This window comes from Mytilus edulis, chromosome 9 (assembly GCF_963676685.1).
Source record: "Mytilus edulis chromosome 9, xbMytEdul2.2, whole genome shotgun sequence".
Classification (NCBI taxonomy): Eukaryota; Metazoa; Mollusca; class Bivalvia; order Mytilida; family Mytilidae; genus Mytilus; species Mytilus edulis.
The window spans coordinates 40,131,868-40,149,719 of NC_092352.1; the positions used below are offsets into that span (position 1 = coordinate 40,131,868).

Genomic DNA, 17,852 nt, shown 5'->3' on the forward strand with positions numbered 1-17,852 from the left:
ACAGTTTTTAAATTGATTATAAAAAAAGTACGACTAAAAATTAATGAATAAAAAAACTCCTTTTAATCCTGTGTTTCGTGTTTCGTAGATACATACAACTCATTAGTGCCGCTCGAATAAAAAAAAGTCAAAAAAATCAAATAACAACACGAAGTTAGAGACCGTTGAAGATCCAAATTCTAAAAATGTTTTACCAAATACGGTTATAAGGTATTTTTCTCCAGGGGTAGAAAATCCTTGGTTTTCGATTAATTCGGAGTTTTGTAAACATATGATCATATCAATGGTATTTCATGTCATCACCTAAAGTGCTGACTATTGGATTTGGTGATATCCTCGGGGACGATTTTCTTCTAACGTGTAAAACCAAGAATTTGTCTAAACATATAAATCCTTGGTAAAACAAAAAACAAAAATCGGATTTGAGTCATGAAATGCGCTTTTTACTGAAATGTGCTGGGTTTCTAATTTTGTTAATTGTGTGTACCATGTTACTCGGATGAAATAAAATCTTCTTTCGATTCTTATTAATGCTTTTGTTATTTTTATTTTGGACCGTTCTACATGTAACTGCCATATATGGTCATGGGATACTCCTCCCGGGTCAAGTAGATATTATCTCACGAGATGTCAACGAATCGTCATTTTGATATCTCAGAGGGGAAATTTTATGGACCAAATTTTTGTAAGTATTTTTCAAGTATTTGAAGTGTTACATTTAGTGGGTAATAGTACTTGTTATTGAAACAAAAAGAAACAAAAATAAAAAATTTAACGTTTAGTAAAAACAATTCGTTAAGTCTCCCTTTTTTTGTAATTACGGTTGGTTTTTTTTTAATTGGTGTTTTTTTGTGCTTTCCACGCCATTCATGGAACATTTTATATATCCCAAGCAATTTTGTTAGAATATATAACTTATTTAATATTTTATTTTGTTCCGGCGAAAAACATCCTCTTTCAAAAGAGCGATTTAAAGTTTATATTTCCGTTGACCGTCATTTTTTTTTAATAAAATGTATGCCTTATAAGGGAAAATATATTTTCATATTTTCAAATATACGACCATCTCCAAAGTATCGGCCGAAGAAAAAAAATCTTATTGAAAAAGTAGCAAAAAAATAGAATTTTTATAAAGTAAAACAATTCTTTTGAATTAAAGTTCACACGTACTTAAAAAAAAAATCGCCCTTGTCCAAAAGAAATAGCACACGGAGATTATTTTTTTTTTTTACAAAAGTTTTACAGGAAAAAAATATATCTTTTAAAATGCATCGTTGGAAAAATTAAAGAAAGTCGACAAAGCGAACTTAAATTTGGGAATAAAGGGACAAAAACAATACATGAATTTGATTCGAAAGTTCTTTTTGTTGACTTGTTTGTTGATCTAATTGTTTTTCTTTTTTAAGAAAAGGACAATGGTCCTCTTTGAACTTCTAAATTTCTTTAATTTAATTTTTCGTTTATTTATATCTTTTGTAATAAAAATAAAGCTCACTCTAGAAAAAAGTCCAACATATCATTATTTTTATCCACATCTTATCCTTCAACAGGACCCGTGTTGTGTCAGAAAAAGCCTTTTAGTGTGTCCTTTATAAAATTGTTAACCTTTGAAGAGACATCTTTGAATTAAACAATTTTATAATAAATTTCTATTCAATTTATTAAATGAATTTCATTAATTAATTAGTATCTAATTCGTATAAAATGAATTTTGTTAATTACACATATCTTCCGTACATAAAATATAATTTCTATCAAAAAAATATTTTGACGGACCGAATATTTCCACCATCTGAAACTTATAACGTTTACATTTTTGTAAACATCTATATATATATTTAAGCTTTACAATATTAATTTTACGGTATGTCTTTTCGTCCAACTAAAACAAAAACAAATACTAAATGGTGACACCAGAGAAAACACGATTCTGTCGTTATAAAAATTTAGAAAATATTGTATACTCTTGTGACAATCTTTCTTACTCATTATTTAGGTTTTGTTTATTTTTGTGTTTAAACTTAATTAATGAAAAATAGCGCATCGGAAAGGTTATTTAAAATCTAACATAGAATGATAATCTATCATAAGTATAATCCATTATAAAGTTATTTTTTTCATTTCTCTCTTTTCGTTTTCCTTTACATGTAAAACCATGGAACGATATTGACAATATAGTACTACATGTAAGCTTAACCTAAACGGAAAACGTGATGATCTTGCTATTAAAAATGCTTGTCAAGAACTCTGTTGATATTTCTAAACGTTATACGAAATTCAAATTTTCCCACGTACTTTCTTAACTTTAAAAATCAAGGAAGACCCAAGTTATTTTAATATAGACAAACGTGGAAGCTAATTTCAATTGTTCAAATCATGTGGGGATGATAAGCAAATTTTTAAACAAAAAGTGTCAAAACTTGACTGACATTGGACTGATAATTCTTAAAGAAAGTAATCTTTAAAGATGGATGTCAAATATATTAGAAAGTGTCCGTTTATCAAGCAGAAGATGCTAATAGGGCTTAAGGACAAACATTTTAGATAAAAACTTGAAGATATTAACTTTATTTCAATGCCCTATATTAATTCGAGGATATTCGTTGGATTTTCACGAGATAAGTGTCAACTGATTTTTTACAAATTGATTTGAATGAAGAAAGTCTCAGAATACAATTGATAATGGAGTCAGTCTTTTCTTTTCACTATATTAAATTAAATCGTATCTGTTTATATTAATAAAATTAATCATTGATGATAACTTAACTAAGAAAAGTATGCTTTTATTAACAAATATTAAATGCTATGAATTTGAAGGAATACTGTTTCAAGAATGAAAATTATATTGCATGTATACAGAGGGTCAGAGAAAACTATGATGAAAAGAAATGCTTGAATATTGTTTTATAGGTTTAGAGGCACATGTTAAAGATGTCGTGCTATAGTTGTTTAATTCCTTTTTATTTATTTGTTTTAAATTTTGTATACTGAGACATTGATGATATGTCGAAACAAAATATACTGAAAAATTATATTGTTTTTATAAGTAATATTATGCTCCCCTTTTAAAAATTATATTTTGTAATACATAAACTAAAATATAGAAATAAACAAAATTTCTAGACAGTACATCAAACAGACCAAGCGTATGCCAAAGCGAAAAGCCTCTGAAGAAAAAGATGTAACGATAAAATCAAACAACACATGGACCAAATAACCCTTGAAAAAGGCACAAAATGTGTTTTGATCAGTACAAACCGTCATCATGCTTATTTATCCAAGGACTGTTTCTAAAACCAGTGTAATATTGAACGTGTTTTATCAAATTGTACCAAGCCTCGAAAATATCAAAATGTCCACACAAAAACCCTACTATTTTTGGGGTAGATATTCTTTATTTGAAGGAATTACATATAAAAATATAAATGGATTTCCAACACTAATATTCATAAGTTATATCCGCCATCTTTATAAGCATGGTTAAGAGAATGTTTTACCATGAGAAATCCAAAATATCATTTGAATCAAAGTATTAGAAATTGACAACCCCATTGTGTTCTGAAGATCTCTTAAACTTGTTTTGAAATTTGTCACTGATCGAGGCGACGATGTAAATACGGACGGACAAACAAAAACTTGCACAATATACACGTTACTTCCTAAAGCGGGATATATGATAAAATGACATATAAAGCTCCATCATTGATAGGAATAAGATAAACACCATGAGCTTTATCCTTCAATCTCTGAGAATTTAAAACACAAAATAAATACAGCACACAAGTTAAAAATTTATAAAACGATTCCTTCTTGTTTTGTTATTAATTATATTTCATTGTCTTTTCGTTGTTTTCCTTATTTGGTCCTTATTTTGTCTGTTTTTATTGTTGGTCCTGATGTTGTCTTTTTGTTGTTGTTGGTCCTGATGTTGTTTGTTTTTATTGTTGGTCCTGATGTTGTCTGTTTTTATTGTTAGTCCTGATGTTGTCTGTTTTTATTGTTGGTCCTGATGTTAAAATTGAGAAAGGAAATGGGGAATTTGTCAAAGCGGAAACAACCCAACCACAGAGCAGACAACAGCCGAAGGCCACCAATGGATCTTCAATATAGCGAGAATTCCCACACCCGTAGGTGATTTTGTCTGTTTTTATTGTTGGTCCTGATGTTGTCTGTTTTTATTGTTGGTCCTGATTTTGTTTGTTTTTATTGTTCGTCCTGATGTTGTCTGTTCTTATTGTTGGTCATGGTTTTGTCTGTTCTTATTGTTGGTCATGGTTTTGTCTGTTTTTATTGTTGGTCCTGATGTTGTCTGTTCTTATTGTTGGTCCTGATGTTGTTTGTTTTTATTGTTGGTCCTGATGTTGTCTGTTTTTATTGTTGGTCCTGATGTTGTCTGTTTTTATTGTTGATCCTGATGTTGTGTTTTTAATGTTGATCCTGATGTTGTCTGTTTTTATTGTTGGTCATGGTGTTGTCTGTTTTTATTGTTGGTCATGGTTTTGTCTGTTCTCTGTTCTTATTGTTGATCCTGATGTTGTTTGTTTTTATTGTTGGTCCTGATGTTGTCTGTTTTTATTGTTGGTCATGGTGTTGTCTGTTTTTATTGTTGGTAATGGTTTTGTTTGTTTTTATTGTTCGTCCTGATGTTGTCTGTTTTTATTGCTGGTCATGGTTTTGTCTGTTCTTATTGTTGATCCTGATGTTGTCTGTTTTTAATGTTGATCCTGATGTTGTCTGTTTTTATTGTTGGTCCTGATGTTGTCTGTTTTTATTGTTGATCCTGATGTTGTCTGTTTTTAATGTTGATCCTGATTTTGTCTGTTTTAATTGTTGGTCCTGATGTTGTCTGTTTTTATTGTTGGTCCTGATGTTGTCTGTTCTTATTGTTGGTCATGGTTTTGTCTGTTCTTATTGTTGGTCCTGATGTTGCCTGTTTTTATTGTTGGTCCTGATGTTGTCTGTTTTTATTGTTCGTCCTGATTTTGTCTGTTTTTATTGTTGGTCCTGATGTTGTCTGCTTTTATTGTTGATCCTGATGTTGTCTGTTTTTATTGTTGGTCATGGTTTTGTCTGTTCTTATTATATTGTTGGTCATGGTTTTTTTTTTTATTGTTGGTCCTGATGTTGTCTGTTTTTATTGTTGGTCCTGATGTTGTTTGTTTTTATTGTTGGTCCTGATGTTGTCTGTTTTTATTGTTGGTCCTGATGTTGTCTGTTTTTATTGTTGATCCTGATGTTGTCTGTTTTTATTGTTGGTAATGGTTTTGTCTGTTTTTATTGTTGGTCCTGATGTTGTCTGTTTTTATTGTTGGTCCTGATGTTGTCTGTTTTTATTGTTGGTCCTGATGTTGTCTGTTCTTATTGTTGGTCATGGTTTTGTCTGTTTTTATTGTTGGTCCTGATGTTGTCTGTTTTTATTGTTGGTCATGGTTTTGTCTGTTTTTATTGTTGGTCATGGTGTTGCCTATTTTTATTGTTGGTCTTGGTGTTACTTTTTTTTATTGTTGATCCTGATGTTGTCTGTTTTTATTGTTGGTAATGGTTTTGTCTGTTTTTATTGTTGGTCCTGATGTTGTCTGTTTTTATTGTTGGTCCTGATGTTGTTTGTTTTTATTGTTGGTCCTGATGTTGTCTGTTCTTATTGTTGGTCATGGTTTTGTCTGTTTTTATTGTTGGTCCTGATGTTGTCTGTTTTTATTGTTGGTCATGGTTTTTTCTGTTTTTATTGTTGGTCATGGTGTTGCCTATTTTTATTGTTGGTCTTGGTGTTACTTTTTTTTATTGTTGGTCATGGTTTTGTCTGTTTTTATTGTTGGTCATGGTGTTGCCTATTTTTATTGTTGGCCTTGGTGTTGTCTGTTTTCATTGTTGGTCCTGGTGTTACTTGTTTTTATTGTTCGTCATGGTTTTGTCTATTTTTATTGTTGGTTCTGGTATTGTCTGTTTTATAATTGATGTTGTTTGTTTTCATTATTGGTCATGTTGTTGTCTATTTCTATTGTTGATTCAATTAGTTATTTCAACTTTAATATTTGGAAATCACTTGCTGTTTTAGGAGTCATACATTCAAACTATAAAATTAGATATATTCATATTACAGGACTTTATGCAGTTTTGCCACAACTTTCCTCATTTAACATTATGAAGCCCTGATGAAAGTCGTTTTAATATGAGATTTCAGTACTCATTTGACCAAATTGTTCTCCACCGTTCTTGGACATGGTTTTTTTTCTTCTTCTTCTCAAGTTCTTTGCAACACTTCTTATGAATGTGCACACGGGCGTTCCTAGTTAGAGAAGATCCAGATTTGTAATTTGAACATATAAAGTTAGTATTGTGTTGTTTTTTCGGGCGTTCCTGGTTCCTGGTATATTATTTTCATATAGGAAAACTATTTGTTGTTTATTTTAGAGAGCTTTTCATTTCTTTTACAGATTAGAACCATAAAAGGTTATTTGATTACAGAATACAAAAATAAAAATTATATTATATTCGGAGATTATAACCATCGGTCATCACTGGGTCATTTCCCTGTCGGCGGACTTGGCATACATAAGTATGATTCGGACGTATTAAATTATTATTATTGTGTTGTTTTATCGGGCGTTTCTAGTTAGGTTAGATCAAGATGTGTGATTCGGACGTATACCGTTTTTATTTAGTTGTTTTCATTTTGTATTCCTTTATTATTTTCGTTTAACTTACTTTGTATTTTATTGAAAAAGTAAATTTCATCATGTGATATTGATTGATTTTGATAGCGTCTTTGTCTGATTTATTTGTATATTTGTTTATAATTTTATGTTAGTTGTGTTTTATGCCTGTGATGTTTCAATTAAATTGTCCTTCTGCTTTTTAGTTGTATAATGACGCGCAAGACGTGGCTTGGTATTTATGCATCTATCTACCTTTTGTGTTGTTTTCGTTTTGCTCTAGGCGATTCTTATGCGGGTGGGACCCAAGTAGCGATTTGGACGCAGGAAGTTTATTTTGAGTGGTTCTCGTTTGGTATTCTTTTGCATTTATATTTTACGTAATTTGCTCTTTTCGGGAAGATATATTTTATTATGTTTAACTACACTGTTAGTACCATCTACTACTAAAACTGTTTTGTTGACGTGTTCACAGGTTTGTTTGAATTATAAAGTAAGTTGTGTTGTATTTCTGTGATGTATATTTACACAGTTTTGGCTGCTGAATCCCTGTTATTGTCACGTTAGCTAATTATTCCTGTTTTGGTTACTCGCCCAATTTGGTAAGTTAAACGGAACTAGGAAAATAAATTTCATAAAAGTGGGAGGTTAAGCTACATGTAGCTTAACACCGGGCTTAACCAATCATTTTTCTCGGAAAAAAACCTAAACAAATCAAGAATATGGTATTTGTTTTCGGTTCGTTCGGTTGGTTGGTTTAGTGGGGCGTTTTGTGATGTCCGGTATTATGAACTTTAATTTACTTTGGAATTCGAAATTTGTGCTGCTACTCCTTCGCTTTTTTTTTGTAGACTTGTCTCGAACATCTGATGCTAACTTCCTGAATAGATTGAACAATGACTAAAAAAAAGTCCCATTAAGCTACTCACATAAATTAAATAATACTGTACTGTTTACCATCACAACGAAATCGCAAAACAACTTAAATATGCCCTTCTAAACATATATATTTAAACAAAACAAAACGTTCCATCTGCAAAATTAATAACTTACTAGTAGCTGTATTCAAAAACTGGCCCTCTGTAACGGTAAACAACTCCTGTTGCACTTTCGTCGGTACCTTTCTAATTACAATTGTACAAAAGAAGGACCAGGTATAGTCAACAAAAGACAAGAAAACAATCGCTCGCATGTGCCGGAACCATTTCACCTACTCATTCAACATTAGCAATGGCTTGCATTCATGTTTATCAAATTTCAGGAAATATGAATTAACTAAACATCGCCATTTGGGAGACATAATTTACATAAAATTTCCATGAGTAAGACGAACAGTGTTGAAACGATGTTAATATAATTTTGAGGTACATACTTATAACTGAAAAATGTAGTATTTAACCTGCATATATAAAACGTATGAAAAAAAGGTTTTGCGTTTTAATATTGAAAGTCGACATTTGACTCAAATGATCACAAGTATAGCTAGGTTTTTTTTTAATAACAATCTGACAAAGCTGTAATGCTAGTATCCTCACAGAGTCTTTAAGAAAAATTAAGTGTTATTTCTGAATAATTTATTTGTAAAGCATAAACTAGAGTATATAATTGTATTAATATTAAGATATTCTTTTGTTTAGTTTAGTTTTCGTGAATTTTGCTAAGTCATCCAATTTTCTCCCACGACCAATTCCGATATATAAATCCAAAACGAAAACTTCATTATCAGTATGTTATATCTTATAGATTAACTTGTCAATTTCGAACAACTTAATTGTTAAAAACTGCGATAAAGTACGGAAACCGAAATAATCTGAATCGGACGTGCAATGGGGCGGTTTAAATAAATGAAAACATATGCAAATATGAGAAAATTTTGATATGATTTGCTATTCGAACTCAGGTGAAACGCCTCATGTTTACAAAGTAAACTTATCGTAAATCACACCGAGACTTCACAGATAAGCCGGACAAAAATATGGTTTCCCAGTAAGGAATAAGCTTAAATTATCGATACACAACTCAACTCAAGATAAAATACGTTAGTTTTAGGTTTTAAAAATGGTTTCCTTGAGAGAATATTGTGATATAGCGGGATGAAATGATTTTCAGAAAGGATTTTTCGAGCTTATTGTCAAGGTAAGGAGACAATTGTTATTTAAAGTGTTGATTGGATGCAGATTCAGCAGCAGAAGTTATTCCTCATGTCTGCTGCAAGTGTCAAGGCACATCAATAGTTTCAACATTACTTGCTTATATAAGGTCAGGAAAGGAGGGAATATAGATAAATGCAAAAACTATGTATATTTCGATGCAGATGTTAACAAAGATTTAAAAAAAAACGTAATCAACTGTTTTAGGCTTAATATATATCTATTGGTGATGTGATATTTTCTCTTACAAACTAGGTCAGTAGTATCTGTGTATGTGGGTCAATAGTAATCTGAAAGAACAGTTATCAAATTGGTATTGGAACCTTAGTTTTATTATTGTTAACTTATTGTCAAAGGAAGCATTATATGTATATCTATACTAAATAATTGGAAGAAAGATATATTAATATCTTTGAGAAACATCGAGTGAAAAAGGGGGAGGTGTGACAAAATCATTGCTGGTTCTAGTCCTAGTAATAAGCCAAAGAGAAGCAGTTGACCAATGCTTGCTTAATATCATAACAAAAACAAGAGAAGCGATGAAAAATAAGATGATATTTAAAACAAGACAAAATTACTATTAAAAGTAATTGACGGATCTAATTTGGTTGGATATCTTAATTTACTGCCATGTTTAGATGATACATATATTGGTGCTTTTTCCCTAGTCAATGAAAAGTATCTTTTTTCATGATTCAATACTCTGAAAACCGTTTTGTAAAGATGTCATATGCGTTTATCATTTTTAAGTATGATTCAGTGTTTCGATTAAATATTGAATGAAATATAGTTCTTCATATTTTGCAAGCTATCGAAATCCAGATTAGTTTGGTCAAACAGTTTGTCCTCGATTTGCATTACTTCAGACACACCACAGCTTTCCCTCAACTTATGCAAACTGTCTGGCATTTTCCCTTCGAAGATTTTATTTATGCATGTATTCACATAAACAATTTAAATCTCATTTTATCAGTGTTCTAAAATTACATTAAACACTTAAGACTTTGACTTTAAAGTGAATATTTAAACAATGAATACTTGTTATTTTAACGACCTACAAAGAGCTATAGTTTTATACTTGTTTATCTTGACTAAAGTACATCATACTAGACAAATACAATGTAAAACGTATACACCAAATTACGTAAGGAACAAGTTTTTTTCCGGCATTTTCTTAAACATTTTGCGGTAATTTCCCCCCTACCTTTAAAAACATCCATTATTTACAAGACCTCTGCCTTTTCATTAAGCCGTCTACACATGTACACTTAGTTTTCCATATCTTGTTTCCGTGAACCAAATCTCTGGTGTAAATTTAATAGTAGATATGGGTCCTTTTTGGCAGGACAGGCAATATTTTACTGTCAACAAGGATAAAATATTGAATGGAGGCAGAACCTTTTCTATGAGGTTTTGAAGTGTTTGTTGATTATAATAGGTGATATACTATTTGTAAATATTTATATAATTTTATAAAGGTATTTTCAGAGGTATTACCTTATGCTAAAATGAGTAACAAGAAAAGCCAGCTTAAATCCATACGAGACATTGCAATCAAATTTCAATTAAAGTCTTACTTTTAACACTTTAAGTTTGTAACACACATGTTCCTACTAATCAGATTAATTCTAATTAGACTAGATAATGGCCAATTTGTTTTAAATGATAAAATTTGTTATAATTTAACATCTTTGTACTATTATAATCTGAAAGAGTCGTAGTCAGCGTTTTATATATATTTGTTTATTTTCTATTTTTTTTATGTGCAACTCAAAATTTTAATCTATTCGTATTCGAGTTGTATATTGCCTCTAGAACTACAACATAATACAACTGTATCAGAGGCATCTGTCTGAATTGCAAGTTATTTTAACATTTAAATAAAATGAAATTTTGTATAGTCTAATAGTAAAACAAATGATCAGATTTTTTTAAAGAGATCACAGACAATGTGTTGCTTTTATCCAACTCCATTTTTACATATTCTGTAGAACGAAGTTCAACATTACCATTTAAGGAATATTGAACGACAGTACATGGTAATATGATTAAATTACTATATTTCAGTGCACTTAGCGCAAAAGAACGCAAAGGCCGCAACATATTGTCTTTTGTTGAATTCAAATACTCCTCCATCTCTTCTATTATATCCAATAAGATATTGTACATTGTACATATTTCACTATATGTACATGCAGCGAGCAAAGGAAAAATAACATATCGCCTTCACGATTTTGTTTTAGGCAAAAATCCATTGTTTCCACACTGCACTTAGAATAGTTATATACGGTTCATTTTATTAAATTGGACATATATACCCATTAAAACTCTACGTGCAATAGCCTTTACATTTGGGTTCTTTTATTATTCCTAAGTGCTGCACTTTTAAAAACTGTGGTAACAAGTTATTCATTCGGTCATGACAACATAAATTCAATCATTGTCCTTGTAAAAGTACCATGGACTCAAAACTCTAAACTCTTATATGTATTTATTGTATTATTTTTATCGGATTCCAAATTCCAAGTTTTTTCTTATACTGTCAAAGTTAATTCTGGGATCAGTGCTGTATCCTTTCTATTGAGGTGTCAAAAACTTCAGGAGACCAGTCTATTTTAACCAATAACCCAAGAAAATTTATCAAATTTGGAAAAAGCAGTATCATTCAACTGAAAATTATATACAACTTAAGCTTTACCCATGTTAGGAGATGACCAAAAACCCTGTTGCTATCTACCCTATTTCTTATTTTATTGATTCGGTTTATGTGACAATAGATATAGAAACAACGTGTCAATTTCTCAAATCCTTGTTTATTTCGTCAGAAGAGGAAATGTTATCACTCGCCTTCAATAATTATTTATTTGGATTTAATAATAGGTTTTATTGGTTTTAAGACGGAGATTGTGATAGATTTGAGATTGGATAATAAATCATTCAAACAGGTGGAATGAACTTAAAAGACCGACATTAATTGCGAAATTATTTACTTTACTGTTTATTTCAATGTTAATGTATAATGCAGCTTTAATAAGTAAGCTTTTAATGCCTCTTTTATAACGCAAATATAAATATACATTTTGAACCCATGTTAACGCAGATTTAATTGACACATGCAAGAGCAGTTGTACGGCAGTAACATGGATGTATTTTAGTTAGTCAGTTTAGCCTTGTCAGCAGACCTTTGTGGGCTATTTGTTTATTTTAAAAATAAGTCTGCTGATACTGTTTTTGTTCAGATACCAACTTATTGCTACTAATAATAATTGCTACAAAAGGCATAAGACGCCTTCTTTCCAGTAACAGTAACAGTTTGCCAATTTTGCTCAATTGTCCACTTTTATTTCGTTACTTTTGTACATGTCCTGAATTAGTAGGATACAGTTGAAGCTGGACACTACGAAGCACCATTATTTTCAATCTCTTTTTATAGAAGTATCTTCGACAAACATAATCATTTCATAACTGATTTTATTTGCAAAATGTAAAATAACAAAAATACCAAAGCAGAACAGAATAAAGGAAAGTATTAGGGCTCGATAAATTCAAAAGAAAGGATAACAACTGTCATATTCCTGACTTGGTACAGACAATTTCATATGTAGAAATTGGTGGATTAAACCTGAATGTTTAGCTTGCTATACCTCTCATTTGTATGACAGTCGGATATTTGACAACGATGTGTGAACAAAACAAACAAACATACTGTGGACTCATTAATATTCGGTTGGATACCAATATTTGTGAATGTCGTGGGACAGGAAAACCACGAATTAAAATGTTCAACGAATTACAAATTGTTTAAAGGAGTGAATGCAGACTTTGCAAATACCAAGAAATTCAATATCCACGAATATGTAATTTTTCTTCAAACCACGAAAATTGGTATCCACGAATATATAATTTTTCTTCAAACCACGAAAATTGGTATCCACGAATATAAATGAATCCACAGTAGTAGGTAAAAATGTCAAAAACGAGGGATACAGCAGTCAACAAATTACAACAATAAGGGTCAATCACAAACAAATAGTATTTATCACATATTTGTTACGAATACGTCTGTTTTTGCATATGCAATAACCTCAAAATTGCCCGGGGCAAAAAAGAGCATATTCATATTGTGCCCTGATTCTAAATGACGTGACGTCACTGCGTCCTTAACGACACGTTTGTGATAAAATGTTTAAGATTTTACCTTTTATCTTTCATTAAATTGTTATAATTGACCTTTTTTTTTCTCTTTTCTGCAGAAATTAAATATGTGATAAAAAGATTATAACATGTCTTTTCCATATTGGCCCTGGTATCATCCCTCGACCCATATCGGCCCTCGGCTAAAGCCTCGAGGCCGATATGGGAGTCTCGGGATGATACCAGGGCCAATATGGAAAAGGGCATGTTTAATCTATACATACAGCACAGTATAAACACAACAGTCAAGAATAACAAGCTATACACATAAACGGGGCCTCTTAAAGTTTAGTTTATATGGTAGTCAATTGCTATATTCTTTAAATACTTTTTTTAATTTTGTCATTTAAGAGTATTTTGTGTTGGTGCCAAATCCTTCGAATCTGTTAAACTTGCTAACTAATTTTCTGTATTGTTGCTTGATATCATATATAAGGGTCTAGATGGGGTTTACAGAAAAGAGAATAATTGGCTACAAAAAATGGACAATGAAAAAACTAAGAAAAGTGGCCATAATATAAAGAGTTTAGAACAATTGGCAAAAAAAATAGAGAAAAGTAGAGAAAAAATGACCTAGATATTTAAAGAATACGTAAATGAAGGACCCCATGAAGACCTCAATATCTTTAAAGGTTGCGTTTTTTGTTGTTGCGTTGCTTTTTCAGTCACGTATAACACCCATTTCTCCTTTCATCCATAATCTTATACCTTTTAGTCTTATAACCTTTAGAAATCAGTCATAGTTGAAAGCCCGATTGTGTTGAAATTTAGGTTATCAAAGTTCCATGCAGTGTTTGCATGCACGAATAACATTGCAATCGATATTTGTTGACTTTGATGGCGTCATTCCTTTATCTATTTAATACTTTAGACAATTGTGCACCTGTGATACACATGTTGAAACGAAATTGCTTTGTCACATAATATGTGAACATTTTTAGTTTTTACAGTTCGTGTCGAATTTATCAAAATGAACAGCTTATGTTATGTAGAAATGTTGTCTGCTTAATTCCACCGAATAAGACTAGTAAAGAAACGGTTTCATTCAGTTATAATGCAAATGATAAAATATCCCTTCTAAATTTGAAATATGTTTTAATACAGTGACAAGCCTAATGATTTTTTTTGAGAAAAAAAATCCTACCGCAATATTTAATAAAGATCTATATTCAGTAAAACTGTCGCTGCCTTTTCTATCCATTCACAAAGCCTGTCTCTGCATTGTTATATATATATTCAGTAAGTCTGTTTCTGTATTTGTAACCTTCTCAGTAAGGCTGTCGCTGTATTTGTAACCTTCTCAGTAAGGCTGTCGCTGTATTTGTAACCTTCTTAGTAAGGCTGTCGCTGTATTTGTAACCTTCTCAGTAAGGCTGTCGCTGTATTTGTAACCTTCTTAGTTAGCCTGTCGCTGTATTTGTAACCTTCGTAGTTAGCCTGTCGCTGTATTTGTAACTTTCTTTGTAAGGCTGTCGCTGTATTTGTTACTTCTCAGTAAGGCTGTCGCTGTATTTGTAACCTTCTCAGTAAGGCTTTCGCTGTATTTGTAACCTTCTTAGTAAGGCTATCGCTCTATTTGTAACCTTCTCAGTAAGGCTGACGCTGTATTTGTAACCTTCTTATTAAGACTGTCGTTGTATTTGTAACCTTCTTAGTAAGACTGACGCTGTATGTGTAACCTTCTTAGTAAGGCTGTCGCTGTATTTGTAACCTTCTTAGTTAGCCTGTCGCTGTTTTTTTTATCTATGCATTAAGCATTTGGCTATATTTGCTATCTATTAATTAATGAAGTCCCTGTATTTTCTATCTATTTATTAAGCAATTCACTATATTTTCTATCTAATACTTAAGCATTTAGTATATGTACTTTCAAATGCCAACCGTTAGGTGTATTTGTTGTGTTTTTAGAGTTCTGTCTTAATGAAATTTACTCAGCTTCTTCCTTTAAACCCTTTGTCCATGTCTGCACCAAAAAAAATCCTAATGCTAGTTTTTAAGTGTTATGTGTTGAAGATGTTTCATGACTAAATACTTTGCTAAGAACACATAGTTTACTCATAAGAGTATAATTCTATCTGTAAGAGTTCCAGCTAATTTGATGTATTTCATGCGGACTTGAAAGAAATGATATAATTTTGATATTATTACAATTATGCTGCTTATTGTCAATTAATGTTAACACTGTAAACCAGAGTTGCGAGATGGATTCCTGGAAATTTTCGTTTATAAGTCCTTATAAGACATTGAAGCAACAGGGAAAAAGGACACACAAATTATGTTAGCTATCTAGCTTACTGTAGATGAAAAAAAAATTGTAGCCCAGGCCTAGGATTATATACTAATATATATAAATTTCGCATACAGCACACGCTACGGATTCTGTAAATGAAATTTCTAACAGTGTGTCATCTTAACTGCTAATATTTCGTCTTTATGATTTTGCTAAGCAGGAATGGGGTTACTGGCAAACAAAACGAAAAACACGAATTGACAACCATTCAAAAAGCTTTGTCTATAGTAATGACAAATAAACAAGTGTGTAATTTATCTTTTTTCTTTTCCAGGTTTGGATGTTAATAGAAAAATGACAACTTCCTAAAAAATCATAATTCAAGGAAATAAATGCATATTTTTCAAACACCAAAAATGCATGACAATGAACCAATGGCCGCCATCCATGGTACACGAATGTCTCCTCACTCACAGAATGATGTCAGAAGCTCAATTATTAAGCGGCCTTTTGAACCTTTGGCGAAACCAACAGTAGACACTCTTCCTGAAAATTATAAGTGTCCTAGATATGACGATAAAATGGAAGATGACGATTTTAGTGACCATGATTCTCATTATTCCGAAGACTTCGAGGATTGTGATTTTACTCTTGAGAAGGAACAAGAAAAAACTCCTGATATTACTCAACGTCTGCTGAATTTTGCAGATATGGTTAATCAAGATATTAAAAAATTCTTTGGGAGGAAAAAGGACGATGAGTCATGTGACATTTACGAAGACAAATGGGTGGCTACGAAGTCTGGTAGGGAACTCTACTATGCAGATCTCTTACGAATAGCACATGGTGAATCTGTGGAATTGAACAAAACAATCAAAAACATGTCGTCACAAAACTCACCAAATAATAATAATGACTCAAAATATCGATATACAGGGAAAATGGACACGAAAGCTGGTCTCGGTCCATTAAATGAACTTTTCGATCTTGGACTGAAAAAAATAAATACAAAGAAAATCAAACGCCCAAAAATCGAGAAAAAAATTGAAGAAATTTTACCTATGCAACAAAGAAAACTGCCAGACTCTTTTTGGAAAGAGCCAGGAACAAATAGTGACTCAAGATTAAATGGAACAAATGCTCTTCAATCGTCGCGCGCACCAGACTTTAGTGATCTTCTGCAATCATGGGCGCGTGGCGAAGAAGAAGAATTCAGTTCAAGTGAAATGAGTATTGGATCGGCAGAGTCTGTCATGGAACAATTGTGATTCTGAAAAATGTATTGCCAGAATGGGAAAACAAACAAATGAAATATTTAACAGGGTACAAATATTACAGTGCAATTTTAGTGAATCCATTTACATCTCAAACCAAATTAGAAGTTTGTTTATTAAGGACATATCTCATATTCATTTCCATGACAAACTTTACAGAATTGTGTAATGCATATTATATTAAAAAGTAAAATGTTCACAAATATTTAAGCTTTACATATAACATTATAAAATCAAACTATTCCCTACACAACTTATATATATTATAGACAATATTCAACACTTTTAAGAGCAAGAACTGTACTGGGTTACAATACAAGATAAAATATAAATCTTTGCAAAGACCCAAAACTAAATGAACCTTTCGATTAACATTTACATTTAACCCACAAAAGAAAGTGTAAAGGAATAAAAATAAAATTGAGAAAGGAAATGTGGAATGTGTCAAAGCGACAACAACCCGGCCATAGAGCAGACAACAGCCGAAGGCCACCAATGCTTTTCAATGTAGGGAGAAACTCCTTCAGCTGGCCCCTTAAAAAATATGTATACTTGTACAGTGATAATGGACGTCATACTAAACTCCGAATTATACACAAGAAACCAAAATTTAAAATCATACAAGACTAACAAAGGCCAGAGGCTCCTGACAGGCTCAAAATTGCGGCGGGGTTAAACATGTTTATGAGATCTCAACCCTCCCCCAATACCTCTAGCCAATGTAGAAAAGTAAACACATAACAATACGCACATTAAAATTCAGTTCAAGAGAAGTCCGAGTCCGATGTCAGAAGATGTAACAAAAGAAAATAAATAAAATGACAATAATACATAAATAACAACAGACTACTAGCAGTTAACTGAAATGCCTACTGATGTTGACATATCCAGCATGTTATTTATTTTCAGGGATAATTCTCATTTCAACAACAACAAATAAAACTCAGCGATTATGTATCTATAAAAAAAAAAAGCAAGAAAGGTCAGCAAACCCAATGAAAGCAGTTATCGGGAGATACAATTTTATTTATTGAACAAATTCAGTATCTAAGAAATGTTCATCAACAACGTTCATATACTTTATTATAAATCCCTTCTAACATGTAGTTTGACCGATTTCACATGTTTCATTGTTATTATTATCATTTGTTATCGGCATTAAACATTCAATACTTTCGGCATTGACGGAAATGTTTTACCAATGAAAAACATCAATACAGGATTACGAAACTCCATGAAAAAATGTACACTTTATTTCGAGTGGTAACAGAAAGCTGCCTTTCCATTCTCACTGTTTTCCTTTCAAATTTTGTGAACTAATCGGTTCTAACTAAGTATGTTCTTTGGTATT

At 31.6% G+C, this 17,852-nt stretch overlaps 1 protein-coding gene across 2 annotated transcripts; it reads left to right on the forward strand.

Annotated features, from left to right (window-relative positions):
* The first annotated feature begins 629 nt into the window (after positions 1–629).
* On the forward strand, positions 630–16,706 carry LOC139488306 (protein PERCC1-like). 2 transcript variants are annotated; one of them, XM_071273805.1, is made up of 2 exons: positions 630–685; positions 15,562–16,706. In XM_071273805.1, exon 2 carries the CDS (start codon positions 15,620–15,622, stop codon positions 16,493–16,495), a length of 876 nt encoding a protein of 291 aa, XP_071129906.1. In that variant the 5' UTR covers positions 630–685; positions 15,562–15,619; the 3' UTR covers positions 16,496–16,706. The 2 variants fall into 2 exon arrangements, with proteins under 2 accessions (XP_071129906.1, XP_071129905.1); XM_071273804.1 differs by lacking the exon at positions 630–685 and adding an exon at positions 8,555–8,789.
* Positions 16,707–17,852: the final 1,146 nt, after the last annotated feature.

Coding starts and splice junctions, on each gene's coding strand:
- LOC139488306 (XM_071273805.1), top strand. CDS start 15,620: ATGCATATTTTTCAAACACCAAAAATGCATGACAATGAACCAATGGCC.